The sequence below is a fragment of the Phodopus roborovskii genome, unplaced genomic scaffold (genome assembly GCF_943737965.1).
Source record: "Phodopus roborovskii unplaced genomic scaffold, PHOROB, whole genome shotgun sequence".
NCBI lineage: Eukaryota > Metazoa > Chordata > Mammalia > Rodentia > Cricetidae > Phodopus > Phodopus roborovskii.
The window spans coordinates 10304178-10326184 of NW_026126482.1; the positions used below are offsets into that span (position 1 = coordinate 10304178).

The 22007-nt window shown below is 46.6% G+C and overlaps 1 protein-coding gene across 2 annotated transcripts in view; it reads left to right on the forward strand.

Moving 5' to 3' along the window:
- Auh (AU RNA binding methylglutaconyl-CoA hydratase) overlaps window positions 1–20445 on the forward strand; it is a 93956-nt gene extending 73511 nt beyond the window's left edge. For both annotated transcript variants that reach the window (XM_051194276.1, XM_051194277.1), the window contains 4 exons: window positions 15093–15280; window positions 16570–16620; window positions 17377–17424; window positions 19984–20445. In XM_051194276.1, coding sequence (XP_051050233.1) covers window positions 15093–15280; window positions 16570–16620; window positions 17377–17424; window positions 19984–20061 — 365 coding nt within the window. In that variant the 3' untranslated portion in view covers window positions 20062–20445. The remainder of the gene's footprint in view (window positions 1–15092; window positions 15281–16569; window positions 16621–17376; window positions 17425–19983) is intronic.
- Window positions 20446–22007: the final 1562 nt, after the last annotated feature.

Here is a 22007-nt window from a genome sequence, read left to right on the forward strand (position 1 = left end):
TTCCCGAGCTCTCACGGAAAACACAAAGCAGAGATTGTGCTTGCCCAGGCAACTTCTGCTTGGAGGAGAACAGATAGGAACATGTGGAAGTCCCTCACTGAGCAGGGTGGGCTGCAAGTTAGGGAAACTTGGGAGCACTTAACACTGACTATGCCAGGGCACTGCAGATATTAGGAGACACCTATAAGGTGGCGGGGGGTGAGGGGACGGGGGGTGGGGCAGAGCACTGCTGTTGTACCTAGGGCACAGGCAAGGAGAGAGAGTGGCTTCATGCATTTTGGTGTGGTGACTTCGCTCTAGCTGACCCTTCTGCATTCATAGCAGCCAGAGTTACGCACCTTCTCGAGCACAGGGAGCCAGTTCCCGTCTGTGTTAGAGTGATGTCATCATGTTCAGTCTGATAGCCTTGTCCATCTGCTGTTGTAAGAGGACAATATCACAAGCAGGACATGGTGGCAGTGCTGGGATCCCTGGTTAATTCAGAAGCTAAATCTGGAGCATTACTTGAGCCCAGGAGTTTGAGAGTTGCCTGGGCAACATAGTTCTGACTTAGATTATGATAGGAAGGACAGGGGTAGTGGAGGACACTATGATTCTTGTCTTAGGTAGGGTTTCTATTGCTGTGATGAAACACCATCATCAAAGGAACGTGAGGAGGAAAGGGTTTATTTGGCATATACTTCATCATAGGAAGTCAGGAACTCAAGCAGGGCAGGATCCCGGAGGCTGGAGCTGACGCAGAGGCCATGGAGGGTGCTGCTCACTGGCTTACTCCCATGGCTTTGCTCAGCCTGCTTTCTTATAGAACCCAGAACCACCAGCCCAGGGATGGCACCACCTACAATGCACTGGGGCCCTCCCTCCCATCTGTCACTAATTAAGAAAATGCCTTATAGCTAGATCTTTTAGAAGATACTTCTCGATTGAGGTTCCCTCCTTTCTGATGATTCTAGGTTGTGTTGAATTGACATAAAACTAGACAGGACAGCTATGTATTGGAAACCTGCAAACATCTCCTATCTAATAAGCTTGCAAACTCGGTGGCTGTTTTTCAGAGAGCAGAAAACAGTGTCTTCTTGGCTTCTTGCTGATTGTTCTCCAGTAGTCACTTTGTGGGTGGAAAATGTGAACTTTTTTTTTTTTTTTAAAGGAGATGACATGAATTACCAGGTTGTTTCTGTTCACAGTAGTGGTCCATGCTACAGTCAGAACCCAGCAGCGGCTGGGAAAATGGATCAGTCTGTTGTTGAAAGGAGATTTTCTCTGCCCACTGGGTCTCATAGCAGTTTAAAAAATAACCACTCTGAGACTTAATATACATTTATAATTATTTGGTCATTGGCTTAGGCTTCTTACTGGCTAGTTCTCTCTTAATTATTAACCCATTTCTATTGATCTATATATCTCCACATGGCCTTCACTTACTGGTGATGTCTGGGGATCCTGCCTCCCCAGTGGCTAAAATAGTGATTCTCTTCTCTCTTTCTTTCCCTGCCTCTTTGTTCAGAATTCCTGCCTAGCTAAATTCTGCCTGTCTATTGGCCAAAACAGCTTTATTCATCAACCAGTAAGAGAAACGTGTATTCACAGCATACAGAAGGACATCCCCATCATCTCTTTTTTGTCTGAATAAAAAGGAAGGCTTTATCTTTAACATAGTAAAATTTTATATATAACAAAACAGTTATCAAAGCAAGAATTACAGTTACAATATTTAGTCTGTTTACATTTGGCAAAAATTTAAAGAAAATATTTAATCATCCATCCTATCTTTGTGAGTCTAAAGTTTTATGTGTGACTTATCTTTTATTATAACTAAGGAAAACCATAACTATCTGTCTTCAATTCCATCAAAGGTCCCAAAAGTATATAATATAAACTCTAGAACTGACAAGAGATATCTCGATGCCTGGACAGTCACCCAAAGTTCCTCTGTAGTGTTGGGGCATCCCTCTTCAGCCTAGGCAGACTTTTGGATGAAGCAGGAACCTTGAAGGGCCATCCTGTCCCTGGGAAAGTCCAGCAGTTACTTTCCTTTGTACCCTGCTTAATGAGGGCGGACTAAGGAAGTCCACCAATGCCTGAATAAAAGAAGAACAGATATGTGTTTGGGGAACATTCACACAATGAAAGTAAATAGCTGCCATGGTTTTCTACCCCTGGAGGCGCAGGAGGCTGTGATGCAGGATGCTCGGACCACAACCCAGGAGAGAGAGCGAGAGACCCCTCCTCTTCCTTATAAGGGATCACACCTGAACACCAAAGCCACCCGAAGGCAGGTAGCTCAAATCTGTTGGTGGAAGAAATTGTCACTATAGTTGATAGTGCACATGTGTGAGCACCAAGCTCAGTTCCCAGTTCCCATTTCAAAAAGCAGGGTGTTTTGCCATGTGTTTGTCATCCCGGCACTGGGGAGACAGGCAGGAAGATTCCTTGGAGCCTGCTGAGTATCTGGGAAATAACTGTGGTTGAAGCTACAGGGTGTGTTCTAGTCTCTCAGGTGAACACAACATCAGGATCCTGACTGCAGAGCACAGTGGGCTTGTGGAGTGATGGGGCCAATGGGTCCCTTGGCAGAATAGTTAAATGTGGCTACATGGTTAAAATAAATTTCAAGGGGATCAGCAAACCTGCACCCTGGTCTGCCGGTGTCAGTGAGAGTTGAGGCGAGTGTTTTCCTGGGGACGCCACAGTCTGAGTGCTTCCTTCCAGCTCCAGACCTGCCCCCCCCCCCAGAGCAAACCCAGGACGGTTCTCTGACCTTCTGCTTGACCTAGAGCAGTGGTTCTCAGCCTGTGGGTCATGAGCCCCTTGGGCGAATGACGCTTTCACAGTGGTTGCTCAAGACCATTGGAAAACACAGACTATCACATTACAATTCATAGCAGTAGCAAAATTAAAGTTATGAGGCAGCACTGAAAGTAATGTTATGGTTGGGGGTCACCATAACATGAGGAACTTATTAAAGGGTCACAGCATTAGAAGTCTTTTAAAAAATTAAGGAGGCAGTAATTGAAGCATGTTTTAAATGCAGCTCTTGTACTAAATGTAGGATCGGCTTCTTGTGTGTATCATGTCGCTGGCCGGACATTACTGCTGCAGGTCACTGTGTACAGTCAGCTGACTGCATCAGCCCAGGTGAGAGGATGACACCCAGGGTTCCCTTAGAACCCCCTTCCTGTGCCTTCAGCCATGATGTCTGCCTGGATCAGTGTTCAGAAACACTACATCCTCAGCTTTTTGTTTTCTCTCTGTACCATTTAATTGGAGTGCCCATTCCTGCAGGTAAGCAAGCTTTGTTCCTGAGGGCCATAAGCAGAAGTCACCCAGTTGACAGTGGTGTGCTCAGGTGAACTGCATCTAAGCTGTTGAAATGCTCATTCACTGACTGGCACTGGACTCCCTTGCCCAGCCCTATCCACCATTCACAGAGCCTTGTTAGACTCTTGTGCTGGTGTTTCCAATAATTGTAGGCATTGTAGAAAGAGAAACATCATTTTGAGGCATTTTGCTCCTTCCAAGACAAAAATAATAACTAATACAAACATAAACATTTAAAACCATGTCCTGGTACAGAGGCAGCTCCTTGGCAAGGGGTCCTCATCTACTCATTGTCCCCATGAAGATTAAACTTCAGTCTCCATGTCTCACCACAAATCAGAAAAACAAATGTGGATCGAAGAGCTAAGTATAAAAACCCAAAGTAGAAACTCACAACAAAGTTCAGAGGGGAAAAAAGAAATCTGCTTTCGAGTTAGGAAGTAAGATTTCTGAATTACCAGGCACCAAAAGCGTTATCCATTTAAGAAGGACGTAGAAACACAGTGGCTCTCTGACCTCAGAGTTCATCATCCATGTGTACATCCAACCTTAAGCCAAAAATATTTGGAGACTTTGTTCTGAGCATGTGCCTTGTCATTATTCCACAAACATTAGAGCACATCCTTCATGCATAGTGTTTATGTTGTATAATTATCTAGAAAAGGCTTGTGCTTGTGCAGGAGGATTAACATGGACTTGTATGTACTATATTGTTTACATTAGGGACTTGAGAATTTATGGGCATCTAACCCCAGGCGTCCTGAGACCCTTCTTCCCATGACCTCCAGGATGACAGCCAGATCAACCTAAATGAAAAATGTGTGTTTTCAGAACCCTATTAAGGTGGGGTGGGGGCATGTGTATGATATGAGGACATGACTGATGGAGGACTTTGTGCCTGACATATATAAAGAACCCTTGAAGCTCAATAGAAGGAAAACTAAAGAAACCAGTAGGACCCGGTGGGGGTAGGGGAGATATTAGAGATTTCCTTGGAAACCAAAGAAACCAATTGAAGAATAGAGAGATTTGAGCAGATTCCTTGAGATGTGGAGAGATACTGAACATGGGCAGTCTTGGGCATGCAGACTTAGCACAGCCAGGCCTGAGCCCCACACCCACAGTGATAGGCACTGCTGTGGGTGTGGAACATTTGCAGCTTGGATACTCTGTATGTGAAATGATAGACACAATGTAGGAAACACTTTGGGATTTTCTTTAGAAGGTTAAGCACCTGCCTACACCTGAGCACTGTGCCACAGCTGGTCTGTGATGGCATCCGTGAGTGTCTCCTGCAGTTACTTTTACAGCTGCATGTACACCATCTGTTTTCTTCATCGTTGCTGTGTCCATCCACCCTGCTCCCTGTTGGTACGCATGAACTTGCTTCTTTTCTTTGTTATTAAAATAATGTCACAAGGAAAGGTTGCACGTGGTGTCATAGTGTGCCATGTAAGGTTCCCACGACTGGAATAGCCCTGTCTCTAAAGGGTAGGTATTCTGCGGGGCCGTGACATCCTTCTTGCCTCTTCCTCCGACCTTAGGCAGTTGCTGATCTCACACACGAGCAGGGCGTCCTGAGTTCTGTGCCTCGAACATCTCTTTTCTAGCCAAATTGACATTTTAATGTCTACTTAAGGCATTGCCCTCTTTACATTTCTAGCCTGCTTGTTTTGATTTCAGGAATTTCTAGTGCATTAGGAATCAGTTCCTTGACTATATTTCTAGTTGGCAATGTTTTTCTTTTGTTTGCCAGTGTCCCCCTTTGTTTTCTTAGGCTTTACAAAAGTTTTTTAATGCGCAAACATGTGTTCCTGGTTCCAGTCACTTATGGGCAAGTGCTACAGGGCAGGCCCACTCACACATCTGGTCAGCCAGATTGGCTGGTGCAGGGACAGCTGGGTGAGGTGGCCTTATTCCTGTGCCCTCCATCCTCCTGCAGGGACAGCCCACTCCGCACAGCCCATCCCATGCTGGGTCTGGAGAAGGATGGGGACATTGATGGCCTACACACATGTATGTACTTTCAGGCTTGGCTGGAATGTCATGCTGCCTCTGTGAACAGAAGCCAGAGCAGCCTGGCCAGAGAGGGCCATGACAGTCTCCACAGTGGGAGCTGGGCGGGAGCGTTGAGAGAGAAGTTCCAGGGCCCAGGCTTTGCTCACTTAGGCTCTCGTAACCACCTGAGGTCTGAGCTGTGCACATTTCTCACCCAGCCGCCAGCCTCAGCTGTGAGTTTAGTGACTGAGGAGTCCACTCTTAGTTTTATTGGCACACATTCACTGTACATGATTAGGGGTTTTGTTATGACACACGATCTGATCTAACACACAAGCAGGGCATCGTGAGTTTGTGTACCTCACAGATCTCTTGCCTAACCAAAGTGACATTTTAATGTCGACTTTAGCCTACTAGTTTTGATTTTAGCAGTGTGTTAGGAATGTGTGTTGTATGCTTTGATCGTATCACTCTTTTGTCCCCTCCCCCTTCCTACTTGTCTGCTTCCTCCTCTGAAGTATTTTCCCTTCCACATGTTCCCTGTCTTTAGAGAGAGAAAGGGGGAGGGAGAGAGGGAGGGAGGGGGACAGACAGAAAGAGACAGAGAGAGCAACATTTGTCTTTTTGGGGGCTAATATTTCAGCCTTCCTCATGGCTGAAGAGTACTCCAGTTTATGTACATTGGAGACCTTCTTCACCGTTCATCTGCTGAAGGGCACCTAGGCTGACTCTGTAGCCTGGCTGTCATGACTGGCACTGCAGTGACAGATGTTCAGGTGTCTCTCATCTGCTCCTTGGCTCCTGTGGGTGTACCTGGGAGTGGTGTAGCTGGACCAGGGGGTGGATACAGTTTGTTCCCTGCAGATGCTCCACACCGATTCCTGTGCTGGCTGCACTGGTTTGACTCCCACTGCAGTGAGTTCTCTCCAGCTTTTGATGTTGTTTTGGTGACTGCACTTCTGACAGGTGCATTTCTGTAATGACTATGGGCATTTCTTCGTGTATTTATTGGCTGGTTATACTTGACTTTCTTGAGCCTATTCACTTCACTTGGCCTTTGTTGAATTATTCAAGGTTTTTGTATCTCAGTTCATTTTTCCGTTCTGTATATACACCCCCAGATGTCTGGCCGAAGATGGCCTCCTGTTTAGTCATTATTTTTCTTTGCTGTACAGAAGCTTTTAAAATGTGATGTAACCCCACTTGTCTGTTCTTGTTCTTATTTCTGAGTTATCCAGTCCTATTCAGAAAATCCTTTCCTGCCTGGATCCTGAAGCCTCTTCTAGTAGCTTTAAAATTTCAGGTCTTACCCCCGTTTTGAGCTAATTTTGGTTCAGTGTGAGAGGTGATCTAGTTTGCCCACATTTGGATATCAGCTTTCCCAGCACTTGGTTGAGGCTTTTCTTCCTTCAATTATAATTTTGGCACATTGTCAAAAGTCAGATGGCTATAGATGTATGGGCTTATTTCTGGGTCCTTCGTGGTACTTACTCTGTTGGTCTGCATGTCCATTACCGTGCTGTTTTATCACTGTGTCTCTCCAGTATAATTTGAGATCAGTTATTGTGATACCTCTGCCATTGCTTTTTCTACTCAGGATCGTCTTGACTATTCTGGATCTCTTGTGCTTATGTATGGGTTTCAGGGTTGTTATTCTGTGAAGAATATCTTTGGGGTTTTGATGATAATTACATCGACTCTGTAGATTGCTTTCAGTAGCATAGACACTTTGACTACATTGATTTTGCTGATCTTCGAGCATGGGAAGTCTTTCCACCTACTCTGTCTTCTTTCGTTTCTTTCTTCTGTGTCTTCAAGTTTTTCTTACAGAAAGCCTTCCCTCTTACTGGTTAGGTTTGTGTCTGTGTATTTTATTTGTGTGCTCATCCACTCATTCATTCTTTTGTTCATTCATTCATTTCAGAGCTATTGTCAATGGAATTGCTTTCCTGATCTCTTTCTCAGCTTGTTATTGGTGTTCGGAGAGGCTGATGATTTTTTTTTTTTTTATGCCGGTTTTGTTTCCTGCCACTTCACTTAAAGTGCGCACCAGATCAGAGAGTTCTCTGGTGGTCTTATGGTCTTTGAGGTATAAGGTCATGTCATCCCAAGTGGGGATACTGTGACTCCTCCTTTCCTACTCGTGTCCCTTCTGTTTCTTTCTCTTGCTTATTTCTCTGGCCACCAAGCTTGTGTGAGTAATCAGAGATATTAATAGTCACCTTCGTTTTGTCCTTGGTCCCTCTTTTAGTGTAGCACTGACTCTAGGTTATATGTAGCTTTTATTATGGTGGGGGAAATGTTCCTTCATTTCCAGTTTTCTGCAAGACTTTTATCATGAAGGTTAAGTGAACTCTGTGGAAAGTCTCCTTTATCTTTTGAGATTATCATGTGATTTTTCTTTTATCCTTGGACCAGGCGGTTGTAAATTTTTTCTGGCTTTTCCTTTAGTTAGATAAAAAGCAAAGTGCCCATCTCCACAGCCTGGGGACACCTAACAAGGAGGGAAGGGGCTGTGCTTTGGAATCCCAGCTTGCTGTGCTCTGGCTTGATTGCCTGTCCCGTGCCTCCTCTGTTGGCCCGTGCCTCTTCCTCTTGAGGGCTGTCTGCCCACACCGCCCTCACTCCCTTCCACACCTTGTCAGCTAGTGTGTTCATAGACCTTCAAGAGAGGAATGAGCTTACAGTCAGTGTGCGGCTTTCATTTGCAATACTGGCAATGGGTTAATTATACACACACGGTGTGCACACACCCTGAAAAATGTTTGCCTTCCCTTAGATGTTACGTGTCACGGTGGTGGCAGACACCCATGTTCTCTCGTGGAAGCAGTGAGGGCCAGTGTCAACCGTGTCCCAACAGTCCCCTTAATGTTCTCCTGGTCAAGGCACCTCCGTCCTCCAGGGGCTGTAGAACTCTGGGGACAGGCTGGTACTGTGACAGGGATGGTACTGCCCTGTGTCGCAGGCTTGTTACCGTACACTCGGCAGTATAGTTAAGGAGCTGGCTGTGAGATGGGTAGAATGAAAGTGTGTTAGCATTTGACAGGTCAACTTCCAACTGTGCTTTGAGACAGTTTGAAATATCGGCGTGCAGCACTGTGTAAAAACATGAGTGTTAAAACTCAGCTTACGTGTCTGTTTATTTATGAGCAATCTCTGAGAAGGAAGTCTGTGGGTGGCCAGTGCTGTGGGGTTCCCCTACATTTCATTATGACAGCTTTGATCAATGTACTGTAATAATACTGTTAATATACCTGTTGCCTCTATGGGAAGGGCTGTGTTCTAAGATCCCCTGTGTATGGCTAAAACAACAGGTAAATTCTGTCCACTACCTTCCCTCTAGTTACACACCTGTGATGGCATTGAATGTGGAAACCAGGTGTAGATGGACACTAACAGCAGTGTAGACTGTCCCCGGCTGCCTTAGGGCAGTAGTGTACACACGTCTCAAGTACGCTGAAGAAGAAATCATGCCCTAGGCAGGACAGGATGGAGAGGAAGATGTCACCAAGCTGTATCAGTATAAATCTATGAACTACTTCTGAGTTTCTCACTAGACTGCACACATCTTGGGGAACTGAGCCTCAGAAAGGCAAGCATTGGTGGCTCCCTGTTAGCTGTGCAGCCTGAGGGGTAGGCACAGTAAGCCAACACCGGTTTATGCTGTGGATAGTTTTTCTTTCTGGCTTGTATGGGGATTAAGGTGTTTTATGGTATATTTTGTTTTATGTTTGATTGAACTAGGGGATTGTTACTTGTCTTGCTTTTTTGTTTTTCTTGGGATATGACTCAGAGTGTGAAAAACTGACCAGTAGTTGGATGTGGTTTACGAAAATAATTTTTTTCCAGTAAGTTAGAGTTGCCTCATCTTGCTGGGCTGTGCCCAAGAGAGTACTCATCCTTTCTTAATGTAAAGCAGTTGTGGCCTAGCTTCTCTAGGAGGACTTTCCTGTGCTGGCATTGACAGAGTGCCACTGGTTTCCCCAGTGACCAGTAATCTAACTGCTGAACTCTCAAGCATCATGCTTGTTTAAATTTTGCTCATTTTTCTGTTTGTTTTTCCATCTTTAAAACCCACCCCCCCAAAAAAAAAATAGTGGGCAATTCCACTTGGGACTGATCCCAGGCACATGACCTCAGAGTTCATGGTGATGGTGTAACATTGTCCAGGCCTTAAAACCACAGGCAGTGGGAGATGTATCCATGGCAGAGTGAGTGGGAGACAGCCCACCCCCAGGAGGCACAGGTGACGCCCCTCTTCCCTCCAGTAGCTCTTGCTGGCTGAGCTGAACCCTGCTCTTCTAGCAGATCTTTCTGCCACTGTCAGTGCTGTTCTCCAGGTGACATGGTCAGTTTCATATTTTCATTATACTCATGGGGTAGGGAGTTGGGAGGCTGTGGCCCCTGCTGGTGAGGTAAGGTGGGCGAACTGGTCTACCTCCATCCAATCATGAATGTGTGGTGTGTGTGTGTGTGTGTGTGTGTGTGTGTGTGTGTGTGTGTGTGTGTGTGTGGTTTGGTCACTGCAGTTCTGTGAAGCCAGGGTTTCTAATTTGATTTAACATAATGTGGCATCCTGGGATTCTTGCAGACATAGTGTTACGCTGTGTGGTGTGTAGACAGTTCTCAGTAGATGCTAGTTGTGTATTCATGACACTCCTGCCATCCTAGAATCTTGTGGTTCTCACCGTGTGACCTACTTTTGTTAGGAAAAATAAAACTTTTCATGTCTGAGTCATTGGTTGTATTTTGGAAACATTAAATGTTTTTCCATGTCCTCCCCCCCCCTCAATAATATTTTGCTAGCCGGTGGTAATGGTGACATTTGTGAGAAGAAAGTATGTGGTCGTTGGGTTTGAGACACAGCACACATCTGCCACTAGAGGCGCTCCGCTGTGTGTGAGGCCCTTAGGCCATCACTGAATGAAAGCTCCAGCTCCAGTGCCAGCGGGGTAAGGGCTCTTGATTTGTACTCCTCACTGTCAGGGCAGGTACCGTGTGCACTCCCTGTGATGAGCTGTCCAGAGCAGCGTTTCCATGTTGCTCTCTCCCCACTACTTGGTTGTGTTTTGAAGATGAGTCATGAACCTGTTCCGTGTCCCTCTCCTCCTCAACCTGGAAAGACGGGGATGATTAGAAAGAAATGTCTGTGCTCTGATGACTTTCTAGAGAGATGTAGGAAGGGATGCAGTGTGTACTACATGGTCTGCACCATTCCTGCCCACTGGCTGCCACTGACACCCCTCGGAGAGGTCAAGACTGTGTCTTCCCTCTCCTGTCTTGTCTCTCTCGAATTGCTCCACTGAGTTATGCCATGCCAAGGGGAGCCATCTCATCTGGCTCACTGCTGCAGGACCTAGAATGTTAGCCAGAGGCAGAGGAAGCCTGCAGTGAAGGCCTTGGTCAGTGAGGCTCAGGCAGACAGTAGGCATAGGCCTCGTGGGCCCGAACCTGTGAGAGGGAGCCGTTGTTGTGATTAGTGGGGTCCTTCGCAGTGCTCACTAGCTGACTACTGCCCTGTCACCCTGTCATAGGATGGCGAAAGCTTTTCTTGGTAAAGAGCTTGGTGAAGACACTGTTACCACCAAGCTGACTTTGGAAATACTGTTGCATAATTGGTTTTCAACATGTATGATATAAGAAATGTCTCTGTGTTGTGGGGAGGCGCTGGAGAGATGGCGCAGAGGTTAAGAGCATAAGCTTGCTGTTCTTGCGGAGGACCCAGGTTCAGTTTGCAGCAGCCAGAGGGTGGCTCACAGCCACCTGTAACTCCAGGGGATTCTCTGGCCTCTGTCCACTTACACACACTTTTTTTTTTTTTTTTTTTTTTTTAAAGTAAGAAAAACAGAACAAAGTGATAAGCAGAGATCCTGGAATGTCTTGGCTGTGTGACAGCTCCTGCTAGTTGTTAGCTGACGGTCCTCACCGTCAATGTGAAAATGGTATTTCCAGCAAAGCCACTGTATCAGAGTGCCTCTCTCTGTGTCCCTCTAGCCGCACAACTACATCATGTTACACACACACAGCACCTGTTCTATTAGATAGAGGAGGTAGTCACAGAAGGAGACCCAGCTTTTGGTGTTTGTGATAATCTATTCCATGTTGTTGGTATGAATAGGGGCTGCAATGGAGGAGTGCCACACGGGAGAGTAGACGTGGTCACAGAGAGTGTGGTGGCATGGGGGTCTGAGCGTGCTCGCTGGTGCCATGCAGAGCTACAGGGCTTGTTGACGCTTTCTTCCCTGCAGCCTCTTCTCTGGGTTGCCATTGCCGTCACCATCAAGCTGACTTGGGATGGTGTGTTGATGGGTAGTCTCTGCTTACAGGAGACTTGCAGAGTCCACTTGGCCTGTGTGGGAAGCTGCTATTGGGAGCTGTCAGTCATTTCGTCTTTGGATCCTCTCAAGACCCCCTTGGAGTTCAGCCTGCAGACTGCACACAGTGCAGAGGGTGGCTGTGCTGCTGGTAGCGGCTGGAGATGGTCAGAGTGCTCTTTGGCTGTCTTCCCTTAGCTTTTTAAAAGGAAGACTGTTCATCTGCTCTGCAGTGATGTGCTTCTAAAATGTTAAGAGGCACTGGACTGATTACAGATAGGGGTGTAGCTCAGAGGCAGGGAGGGCTCTTAACCACAGTTAACAAAGTCCTGGATTAGAGCCCCAAAACCGCAGAAAGAGAAGTTAAGACATACAGTGATATCCGAACAAATACTTTTTGCTAAAGAAAAAGAGTCCATAGAAACATTGAAAAGGCATCATTTTGTTTGCAGTGGGTGAAGCTTTAGCATGTCTTTCACTAACAGTGTGTAGGGCACTAGAAGAAAAGGCTTTAGTAATTAATCCCAGAACTGAAAAAGCTGTATTAAGTGTCCTAATTTGCTGCCGGTTGCTTAATTGAGCTTGTGAAGATAATTGAGTGTCTAACCTGTGCCTTCCTGTCCAGTCCTTAAACTGTCTAGCTTCTGCTAAGTGAGGCGGCAGTGAGAGCCGGGCAGAGATCTTCCTTCCGGGTTCAGCCAGTTGATGTTTCTCCTCATATGTTCCGGTCTCGGGCTGCCCACCCCCCACTGCTTTACAGTGTACCAAAAGCGAGGGGTGGGGAGCATGGGGACACTCTGGATACCCCTGTGGCTTTTGTGGGATAGTGGCATGGCCTGTCTGCATACTGTGAAGGAGATAAAGTCAGGTGTGTGAGCACTGGACCCTGATCTGCCGAGAAGGCTGGGCCCAGAGCCTCTCACACAACTCTCAGCGTCTGTTGCCTGAAAGGGCATTTACTGCAGTGCAGAGCGCTCTGCTTAAGAGAGGGGGTTTATAAGGAGTTCCTGGGGTCACAGATAACTGCTAATCCTCTAGGTAAAATTCCTCCCTATGGCCTGTGTAGCTGTCAACCGAAAGTCTATGTGCCAGGCGTCCCCTTTTGTTCGTGCGGATTCTTTTTCCATGAAGTCAAGAGGGTGGAAAGATGAAGGACAAACAAACCAGATCAAGCTTGGTGCTTTCTGCAGTTTGCATTTTGTACAGGATGGCCCAAAATTATGTTCAGTTGTTTACATATTATGCTATAATCGATTATGAACGTCAAAGCTTTCTAAAGGGAAGTTGTGTCTGTCTGCTGTCTTCTGCCCTTAGCCTTGTATTTCTCCTGTGTCAAAAGCTGGCTCTGCCTGAATCCCTGCCTGTTTTATGTAGCTTACCGTCAGAAGGCTATTATCCAAGATCTTTTGATGCTTTCCATTAGGTTAAGTAACACAAAGTGCATACCAGGTCAGACATTCCAGTATACTTTCACCCTCTTTCTTCATTTAACACGTAAATGTGAGATGCAAGTGATGTTATTAAATCCGCTTTGCCCATTTAGTCTGTGACTGCTGATTGTCAACCCACTTCCACTCTACTAGAAACAGAGGCCCAGTTGAGTTCCTCATGCTGTGAGACACATGGCAAGGAGAGCCCATTTCTGAGCCCCTGTAGCTTTAGGAACTAACCCTAGCCAGGGAAAAGTCACAAGAAGATGTTACTGGCCAGTGCTTAATTAAGGTCACCAACGAATGGAGTACTTTTTGGCTCTTCCCCTTTCTTTCTGCCCACTCCATGGTTTGCAGTCATGGTGGTAAGGCCTCAGCAGCACGTTTGGACCCCTGAGCTAACATAGAGACTGGACGACACAGAGTGTGGATGATAGCAGAGGAGAAACATGGAGAGAGTCTGGTTTCTGCCCATATGGAAGCTGTTTGTCATCATTGTGCATCCTTGAGAAAATTAGTCCCTCAAATTTTTGTTTTTGACTTCCTGGGCTTACATGATGTAAGAAACGCTTACATCAGCATGGTGAGATGTATGCCTCACTGGCGGAGCTGCATTTAGTAAAGTGGACGTGGGAATGTTGGAGATCTGCTGAAATCACACGGAAGTACCGAATAGACAGAGCCCCCTCCTCTGGCTCATTAGTCAGTGCTCACCCTAGAGGCATAAGCCTCAACTCAATGCAGGTATTTCCAATACTCGGAGCGTGTGGCTGTCCCACATCTTCAGCGCCACAGAGCACGAGTGTGTGAGCATGGATCAGGACCTTACTAGAGCTGACAGGTTCCCACCATCCCACAGGGCCTGGCTCCAGCCTCAGGAGGAAATTCTTAGTGTTACCAAGAAACTCTGCAAGTTAGGGATGATTTTCAAGAATTAAAAAGTTGTTGGTTGGGGCTGGAGAGATGGCTCAGTGTTAAGGACTCTTACAGCTCCCTCATCACAAGATCTGCAGCTGCAGTAGCTCCAGGGAATCGGGCTCCTATCCCCAGCCTTTTCCCCAGAAGATGCTGCAGTAGATTTGTGTGTGGATGGAATGTGTTAGCCTGTGTCTGCTCTTGGAAGTGAAGAGTTGCTGAGGTACTGACAGAACTAAGAGCAAGTGTGTAGTCTGACTGCAGAGCAGTCTTCCTCAGTAGAGAATGCATCTGAATGAGGAGGGGGGTGAGTGAATGAGTGAGTGAGTGAGTGAGTGAGTGAGTGAGTGAGTGAGTGAGTGAGCGAGTGAGCAAATGAATAAGTGAGTTTGTGAATGAACAACAGTGAAGAAGTGAATTTGTGAATGAATAATTGAGAGAGTAGATGCGTGAACAAATGAGTGAATGAGTTTGTGAATGAACAACTGAGTGAAGAAGTGAGTTTGTGAATGAATAATTGAGAGAGTAGATACATGAGCAAATGAGTGAATGAGTTTGTGAATGAATAACTGAGCAAGTGAATAAGTGAGTTTGTGAATGAGCATCTTCAGTAGTGTAGAGGCTGCAGAAACAGTGAATGGTATAGGACAAAACCAATTTTCATCATAGTTACTTTCATTCCTGCTGAGTTAGAGTTAGCGTACAGTTCACACACCATCAAGGATTCTCACAAGTTGCTTGTTAGAATTTGTTAGAACTTGTTAGAATTTGGTAAATTTTCCTAGACTGGAATGGAAGCTCAGTGGAACTGTTTCTGGTAGGTGGATTCCTGGTAGTCCTGCTGTCTGCTGCTGTCTCCTGGCATGGTATTGACTTTTGCCAGTGACTGGCCTGTCCTTGTAGACCTGCCTTGGCCTGAAGAATATGCCAGCTGTGTCCAGGTGCCCAAGCCACTCCATGACATGACATTCTTAGGTCTTCAGTGTTATTGGTTATGTAACTTAGAACACTGGAGTCTTTCTTGAAGTACACAGATGTCTCTGGCCCTGGTTTATTTTTAGGAGGGAATTATTTCAGATCATCACATGCTGTTCCTCTCCCTTCCAACTTTCAGGAGGGACGCAGAGATTACCACGTGCCATCGGGATGTCCCTGGCCAAGGAACTCATCTTCTCTGCACGAGTTCTTGATGGTCAAGAAGCCAAAGCTGTGGGCTTGATCAGCCACGTGTTAGAGCAGAACCAAGAAGGGGACGCTGCCTATAGGAAGGCACTGGACCTGGCCAGAGAGTTTCTACCTCAGGTACCTGTGAAGCACCTGTGTCCATCTGAGACCACTCCATGACACTAGCATAGAGCGTCACCCATCTCACAAGCTGAGGTGGCCCTGTCCTGCCTCTTGAGTGTAGCAGTTAAAATAAGATTTGAAGGTAATCTGAGGGTTGCACTGGAGACAGACATACTGCTACACACCTACACACACACACACACACACACACACACAGAGAGTAACTTCCCAGCATGTTGTTTTAGCTTGTTTACCAACTTATACTCTAATAATCTCTGTAGAGACAGTGATAGATGGGCTACCACCTCATATGAAAGTGTGTAGAATGACCCGGTATCCCACTGAGTCAGGAGACCGCATGTGCACACTCGGGTGAGGGCCAGGGCTTGCTATTGGTATCTTGCTGTTGGTATCTTCCTCCAATATTCTCCACCTTATATGTTGAAGAGGGATCTTTCTTGGGCCCCAAGCTTTGTAGTTCAGCTCTTCTGCCCAGCTTTTTAGCTGTTTCTGCCACCTCAAGTTCTGGGATTACAGGCCGGCTGCCATACCGACCTGCCATTTGTGTGTGTTGGAGACCTGAACTCACAGGAAGCACATTACCCACTCACTGAGCCCCCTCCTCAGCCCCACTGTGTTGTGTGTTAATCTAAAAAGACTATTTAATTCGAAATACAGCATCAAATTGACACTTACATCCTATAGACAGATGTAAGCCATGATCAAAGAACTCAGTGTGTCTGCAGAGTCTGGCCATCGCTAGTGTGGTGATGCCAGCTGAGTTTCCACAGCATGTGAATGTCGCCGTTGTTCACAGAGAGGGAAGACATCTAGTCCTTCCCTCCAGATACACCTGAGAAGCTGTGTCAGCCCACCATCGCTGCAGTCAGCTGTCCATGCTGAGAGGACACGCCTGGCCAATCCCTGTCCCTGAGGTAGCTCTCCATGCTGCAGGAGAGAGGTAGCGAATACATAATTGATGGCACAGAGCCCCAACCTGACAGCCCCAGTTCATCTCCAGCCCAAGCTTCGGCATTGCTACTGGTTATTGTGGTGCTGAGCCAGGCAGACTTCCTGTGCTCCCCTCTGCTTCACTTGGAAGGGCAGTTACTGAGGAGTGTTGGACATTTAAAGGACACATGCCTCCTGCTGCTATCAAGATCCAGTTTGATCAGTGACAGCCTCTGTGAAGTCCAAAAAGCTCAGAAAATCAGTTTCTATCTAGCATCCCAGTTGTTGTTAGCTTATCTGAGGATGATTTATATAAGTTTAATTAAAGCTTGTTTCTTTACTTTGGATTTCAGGGGCCTGTTGCAATGAGAGTGGCCAAACTAGCAATTAATCAAGGGATGGAGGTAAGTGTTTCGGGTACTGCAGAGGAAAGAGGTCGTTCCTCAGAATCAGGCTTAGATGTCTGTGTTCTTTCCTAATGCTCCGGAATACAGCTGCTCCTGTATTGACTGAAGCTGCTAGGATTCCTTTCAGGGCCATAGCTGTAAAATTTCAGTGTCCCGGCAGCCTTGTTCTCTTTGATATGGCGTTAGTGGGGTCCTTTCCTGTCCCGGGGGAAAGACTCCTTAGCCAGACCACATTCTGTTGGTAATTCAAGGAGAGCCACCCAGCACCATGCAGAGTATTGCTTTCTACCTGGAGTCTCTGGGTGTTCAAGGGGAAGCACTGAACCCAGGCTAGTGTGAGTGTGTTTGTATCACACTGGAAAGAAACATGACTGCAAAGGAGAAGAATCCTGGGCTGGGGGAACATTGGTCAGTGCAGATTCTCATAAACTTTGGAATCTAGTATGTGCATGTGTCCATGTGCAGAAGTCTTCATTTAACCTTCACTGTACCCTTACTTAGTGAGTACTGCAGCTGGCACCTTGTGAGATGTGTCTCTGAAGCAGAGAGAGGTCACATAGCTGTCCCCAGTTACATAGCTCCAGATGGTGGAGTCAGGCTGTGACTTCAGGAGCCTAGTCACAAGTTTCAGGTTGCACATACTTCTGAGCAGTTGTGCTGTGTGGAAGGGTTCTGTTATTTCAGGTTGGGGCTATCTGGTTTGAGTTTACGTCGAATCTTCCTTATTCTGCTAAAATACTTTTTTATCCTCAGGTCGACTTAGTAACGGGGTTAGCAATAGAAGAAGCCTGTTATGCTCAGGTATGTAACATGGTCACAAGTTCAGTGAATGTGCACATTCCAACTTACATTCATGCCAAGGCATTCTGTGTCTGTGTGCATTCCCATCCCCAGCGGGCTACACCCTGGTTGGAAGAAGTTGCTCCTGAGATTTTGCAGGGTGCCCTGCCACATACTGATGGTATTTGTGGCTCATTGACTATTCCTGGGATTCTGAACCTTCTGTCTTCATTGAAAAAGAAAACTATATGATCATATTCATGCCCCCACCCCCAAAGCAAAAGTCTTTTTCAATCTGTGAGCAGAGCAAGCCCTGTGCTGACATGGTCCATACCCATCAGGGTCAAGGTGGCACCCTCTCACTGTCCCTTGAGCATTGGGTTAGGAGCCATGCTAATGCAGAAAGACGACATTGAAAAGGTAAGAACGAAACTACCCGGCAATGGAAACCCTCCTCATAAGTTACAGCAAGGTCACACTAATCCTGACTTCAGCAACAAGGGAAATGTATGGCTATTATCTTAGTAGCCAAAACATCTAAAAAGTATACACAAGCTCTAGAAAACTAGTAAACACGGTGGCAGAAACTACAGTCTGTATCATTGGATGTCTGTGTTCGAGGGCCAGCGACTCAGTGTCATTGAGAAGTGAGCCCTGCAGGGTGTAGAGGTGCACACCTCTATGTCAGTACTCCAGAGACAGAGGCTTGTGTGAATTCCAGGTCAGCCAAGCCTACAGAGTGGGGCCCTTGTTCCCTATCAAAGACAAGATATGCATTTAATTCAATCACAGCAAGCATCTTGACTCCTTACTTAATGGATAAAAAGTTGATTCTGAGTTCAAAGATATCAAACCGATAGCTCAGTGTGGCCAGCAGATAGATCCAGGAGACCAAGAGTCACCTGTGTCCAGTCTTTGTGATGATGCTGGAGGAAGAACAGGAGTCCAGGGGCTGACTTGGGAGCCCCACAAAGTCGAGCCATGGACACTTTGACAAGAGGACAGCAGCTGCTCAGTGGAGAGCAGATGAGTGTGAAGACAACAGCACAGAGCACATGGGCATCCATGCACATGCAACCTTACCCATTGCACAAAATGTGGTGAGCTGTGAGAAATGAGCAACCATAGCATGTATAGGTGGTGCAGGAGGAAGTTCGGCCTTGGTTTTGGCAAGCCTGCAAGAGAGAAGATGGGTGGATTTTTGACACTGCTAAAAGGATGGAAAGGGGTAAGCTGGAAGTCAGTCTTTTCAAAACCTGAGTCTGATGAAGGACTCACATCCAAGATACTTCAGAACTGTGGACTGCACAGTAAGGTAGTGAAAACCCACTTAAGAGTGGACAAGAGGGGCTGGAGAGATGATGGTTCAGTGGTTAAGAGCACTGGTTGCTCTTCCAGAGGTCATGAGTTCAATTCCCAGCAACCACATGATGCCTCACAACCATCTGTAATGAGATTTGATGCCCTCTTCTGGCATGCGGGCATACATGCAGACAGAACACTCACACCTAAAACAAACAAGCAAATAAAAAAGAATGGACAAGAGATCCCAATAGGCACCTTGCCGCAGTAGATGGGCAGATGGCAAACAGCCATGAGTCCATGCTGGAAGTACCTGTCATCTAGAAACTGAAGACTATGCAGTGTGTGTTGAGTGATCAAATCTCAGAACAGTGAACACCAGCACTCACCATGACTGCCGGGGCGTTAGTAGCTCTTTGGCTCCAAGAGAGACAACAGTTTGAGGTGAGCGTGAGTGCTCTCTACCATGATGGCCAGCAGCTGTGTCCTTTGATGTTTACCCAGATAAGGTGAAAGCATGTCTGCCCAAAAATCTGCAGCTAAGATTTATTCACAGTTACTAATTTAGAAGCAGGCATAGTGTCTGTCCTTCCTAGTCAGGCCTAGTGGCACTGACTAGTCTTCTGTACCTTGGGACTTTGAAGCTGACCTCCACTACATACTGAGGCCTTTTCTCAAGAATAAGTAAATAAAAAGATGTTCTTCAGTAGTGAGTGGCCACTTTCATGAAGTGGAATATTACACAGTGATCAGAAGATAGGACCTTTCAAGCAAGAAAATGGGGTCAAGGAACCTTGAATCCGTGGTGCTCAGTCTGAAAGTACTGAGTGATCCCAGACAGTCCGGTGACATTCTGGAAGAGGTGTTTGACAGATTGGAGATGATTGTGTGGAGAACAAGGAATACTTGGGGCAGCTAAGCCATCCTGTGTGTACTCTGGTGATGAGCAGATGATGTTGTGCCTCTGTCAAAACTCAACGGACACACAAGTGCACTGACTCTTTGCAGCTGTTGAAACTGGTGGACTAGAGGGAGCACCGGGGTCTCCCCATGCTGAGCTTTTCCTTTGTTTAACCTCTGAAAATAAAGTGTCTCACTTTTTAAGCGTATTCGAAATGGAAAAAAAAATGTTTGTCTAAAAATAGTTTGGCCACATACTTAGGAAATTTGTTCAAAGGACAAGTGGCCTTGCCAGCACCTGCTGGTGGCTTTCGTAGTTAATGCTTGATGTACTGTTGTGTTTGTAGGTTTTAGTGTTTCGTGTTTTGTCTTTCCTAGACCATCTCAACAAAAGACAGACTGGAAGGTCTTCTTGCTTTTAAAGAGAAAAGGCCCCCTCGCTATAAAGGAGAGTAGGAGGAGGCAAAGCCAGAGACGCCCTGTAGTGCTGGAAAAGCCCGAGATGCCGTGTGGTGATGGAAGCTCTTCGGATCAGATCCGTGTCTGGCACGGGGAATCTCAGTGACCAAAGTGGAGAGTGTGGGTTCTCACTACGCCTGGAGCAGGCCCATCTGTGCTCAAGCCACTGCGCCATGTCGTATTTATTCAGATTTATAAAGCTAGCAGTGTCTGTGGTCAATACATTCAAATTAGGTGTATGTTTTTAATATTTCCCGCATATCAGGCTTTCTGTCATTAATTTTTTAATGTGAATAATTTATATTGCACACTCTAGGGAATAATTGATTGTACATCTACTTGCTGCATTAAGAAAATAAAACTATTTCTGTATACCAAAAATGTGAAATTATACCAAATACAGTTGCTGAGTAACTATGTACATCCTAGAGACATATGTCTATAACCCCTGAGGACCGGGGTGGACATTCTGAGTGGAACTCCCCATTGTCAATAAAGTCAGTGGAAGGTCATTTGAGAATCTGCCTCTTGCCCATTGCCCAACTCTTCAGAATGGATTGCTGTGTGTTGAATTTCAGAGGAAAGTTTCTATGCTGATTTAGTCAAGGAACCATGTGACATGGTCCCAGAACAGGAGGTGAAGGGTCAACCCATTAGGGGGGCTTTGCTTGGCTTAGCCACAGTCAGTGTCTTCTGCAGGCGTATCCAGGGTTGAGCCTTGGTATGCTCAGATAGAACCTGATGCTTGCTGAAGACCTCAGTGGACCTCTTGTTCTGTAACCTGCATGCAGCCTGCATGCCCCTGCCTCTTCTCTTGAGTTTGCATCCTCATCTTGTGGCTGCTCTGCTGTTTGAGAGTGTACAGATATGATTCCTAAATTCTCATGAGAGACACAGTGCACTGACCACCACCCGGCCTACAGTTGCCGCCTGCCCCGTTAGTGTGGCAGCCGAGATCTTCGATGCTGCCTGTGGGCCAGCTACTCCCTGACTACCTCAGCCACTGAGGCTGCAGACCCACATACCTACCTGGTAGCTCAGCTAGCCAGCTGAGGAGCTTAGCTTTCCAGGGCTCTTGTCTGCTGTGCACACCTGACCCTCGTGGGGTCCTGTTTGGCGTCCATACATGTTTACTGAGAAAGCTGCTGAGCTCTTCGTCTCCAGCCTGAAACCTTGGCCAGTGGAGTGAGTGACCTTGCTTGGTTTCTTAGCCCTTTAGAGATACTGTGTCCTGTCCATAGCATGCTAAAAACGTCTCTTGTATGCTAGCTAGGCTGGAAATGGCACTGTTAATGGGAAAGGGTGGGGATTTGTAGGCCAGGCTGTACTTGCTTGTTGGTCACCATTTGATTTCCTAGTAAGTTTCAAGGCTGAAAGCAAAGTCCTATAGCAGCTCCAGATGGGGAAGGAGCAGGAGTGGGGTGCTGGCTCTTGGTGGTTTTGCCTCGCCTGGGTTGTCTTGCTGACACTCCCGAGGCCAGCCATTGTGGGGGACTAGCTTACACTCATAACCCTTGCTGCTCAACTCCGAGTGTCTGTGTATGTTAATGGTCACATCCATTCTGTTTGTTATAGTCTCTGTTTTGACATAGCCTCAAGTAGCCCAGCCTGGCTTCCAACTTGGCCAGGGTAGCCAAGGGTGGCCTTAAAACCTGTGATCATGCTGCCAAATGCTGGGAGTGCAAACGTGCTTCGCCCACTACATCCAGTTGTCTGCAGTGTCCCTGGGCGCCATGTATACCAGGCAAGCATGCCACCATCCCAGCTACAGCCCCAGCACCTGGAGCAGCTGAACCATTGATATGTCTCTGTGTGTGGGTTAAAGAAGGCATAGAAAGGGACTAACGGGATCCAGCCCAGTTGTCCTCCAAGAAACAGAAGCAAACGAGCATTTCACTTAATCTCAGTGTAAGATCTGCTGGTTCTGAGGGACTAAACCAGTA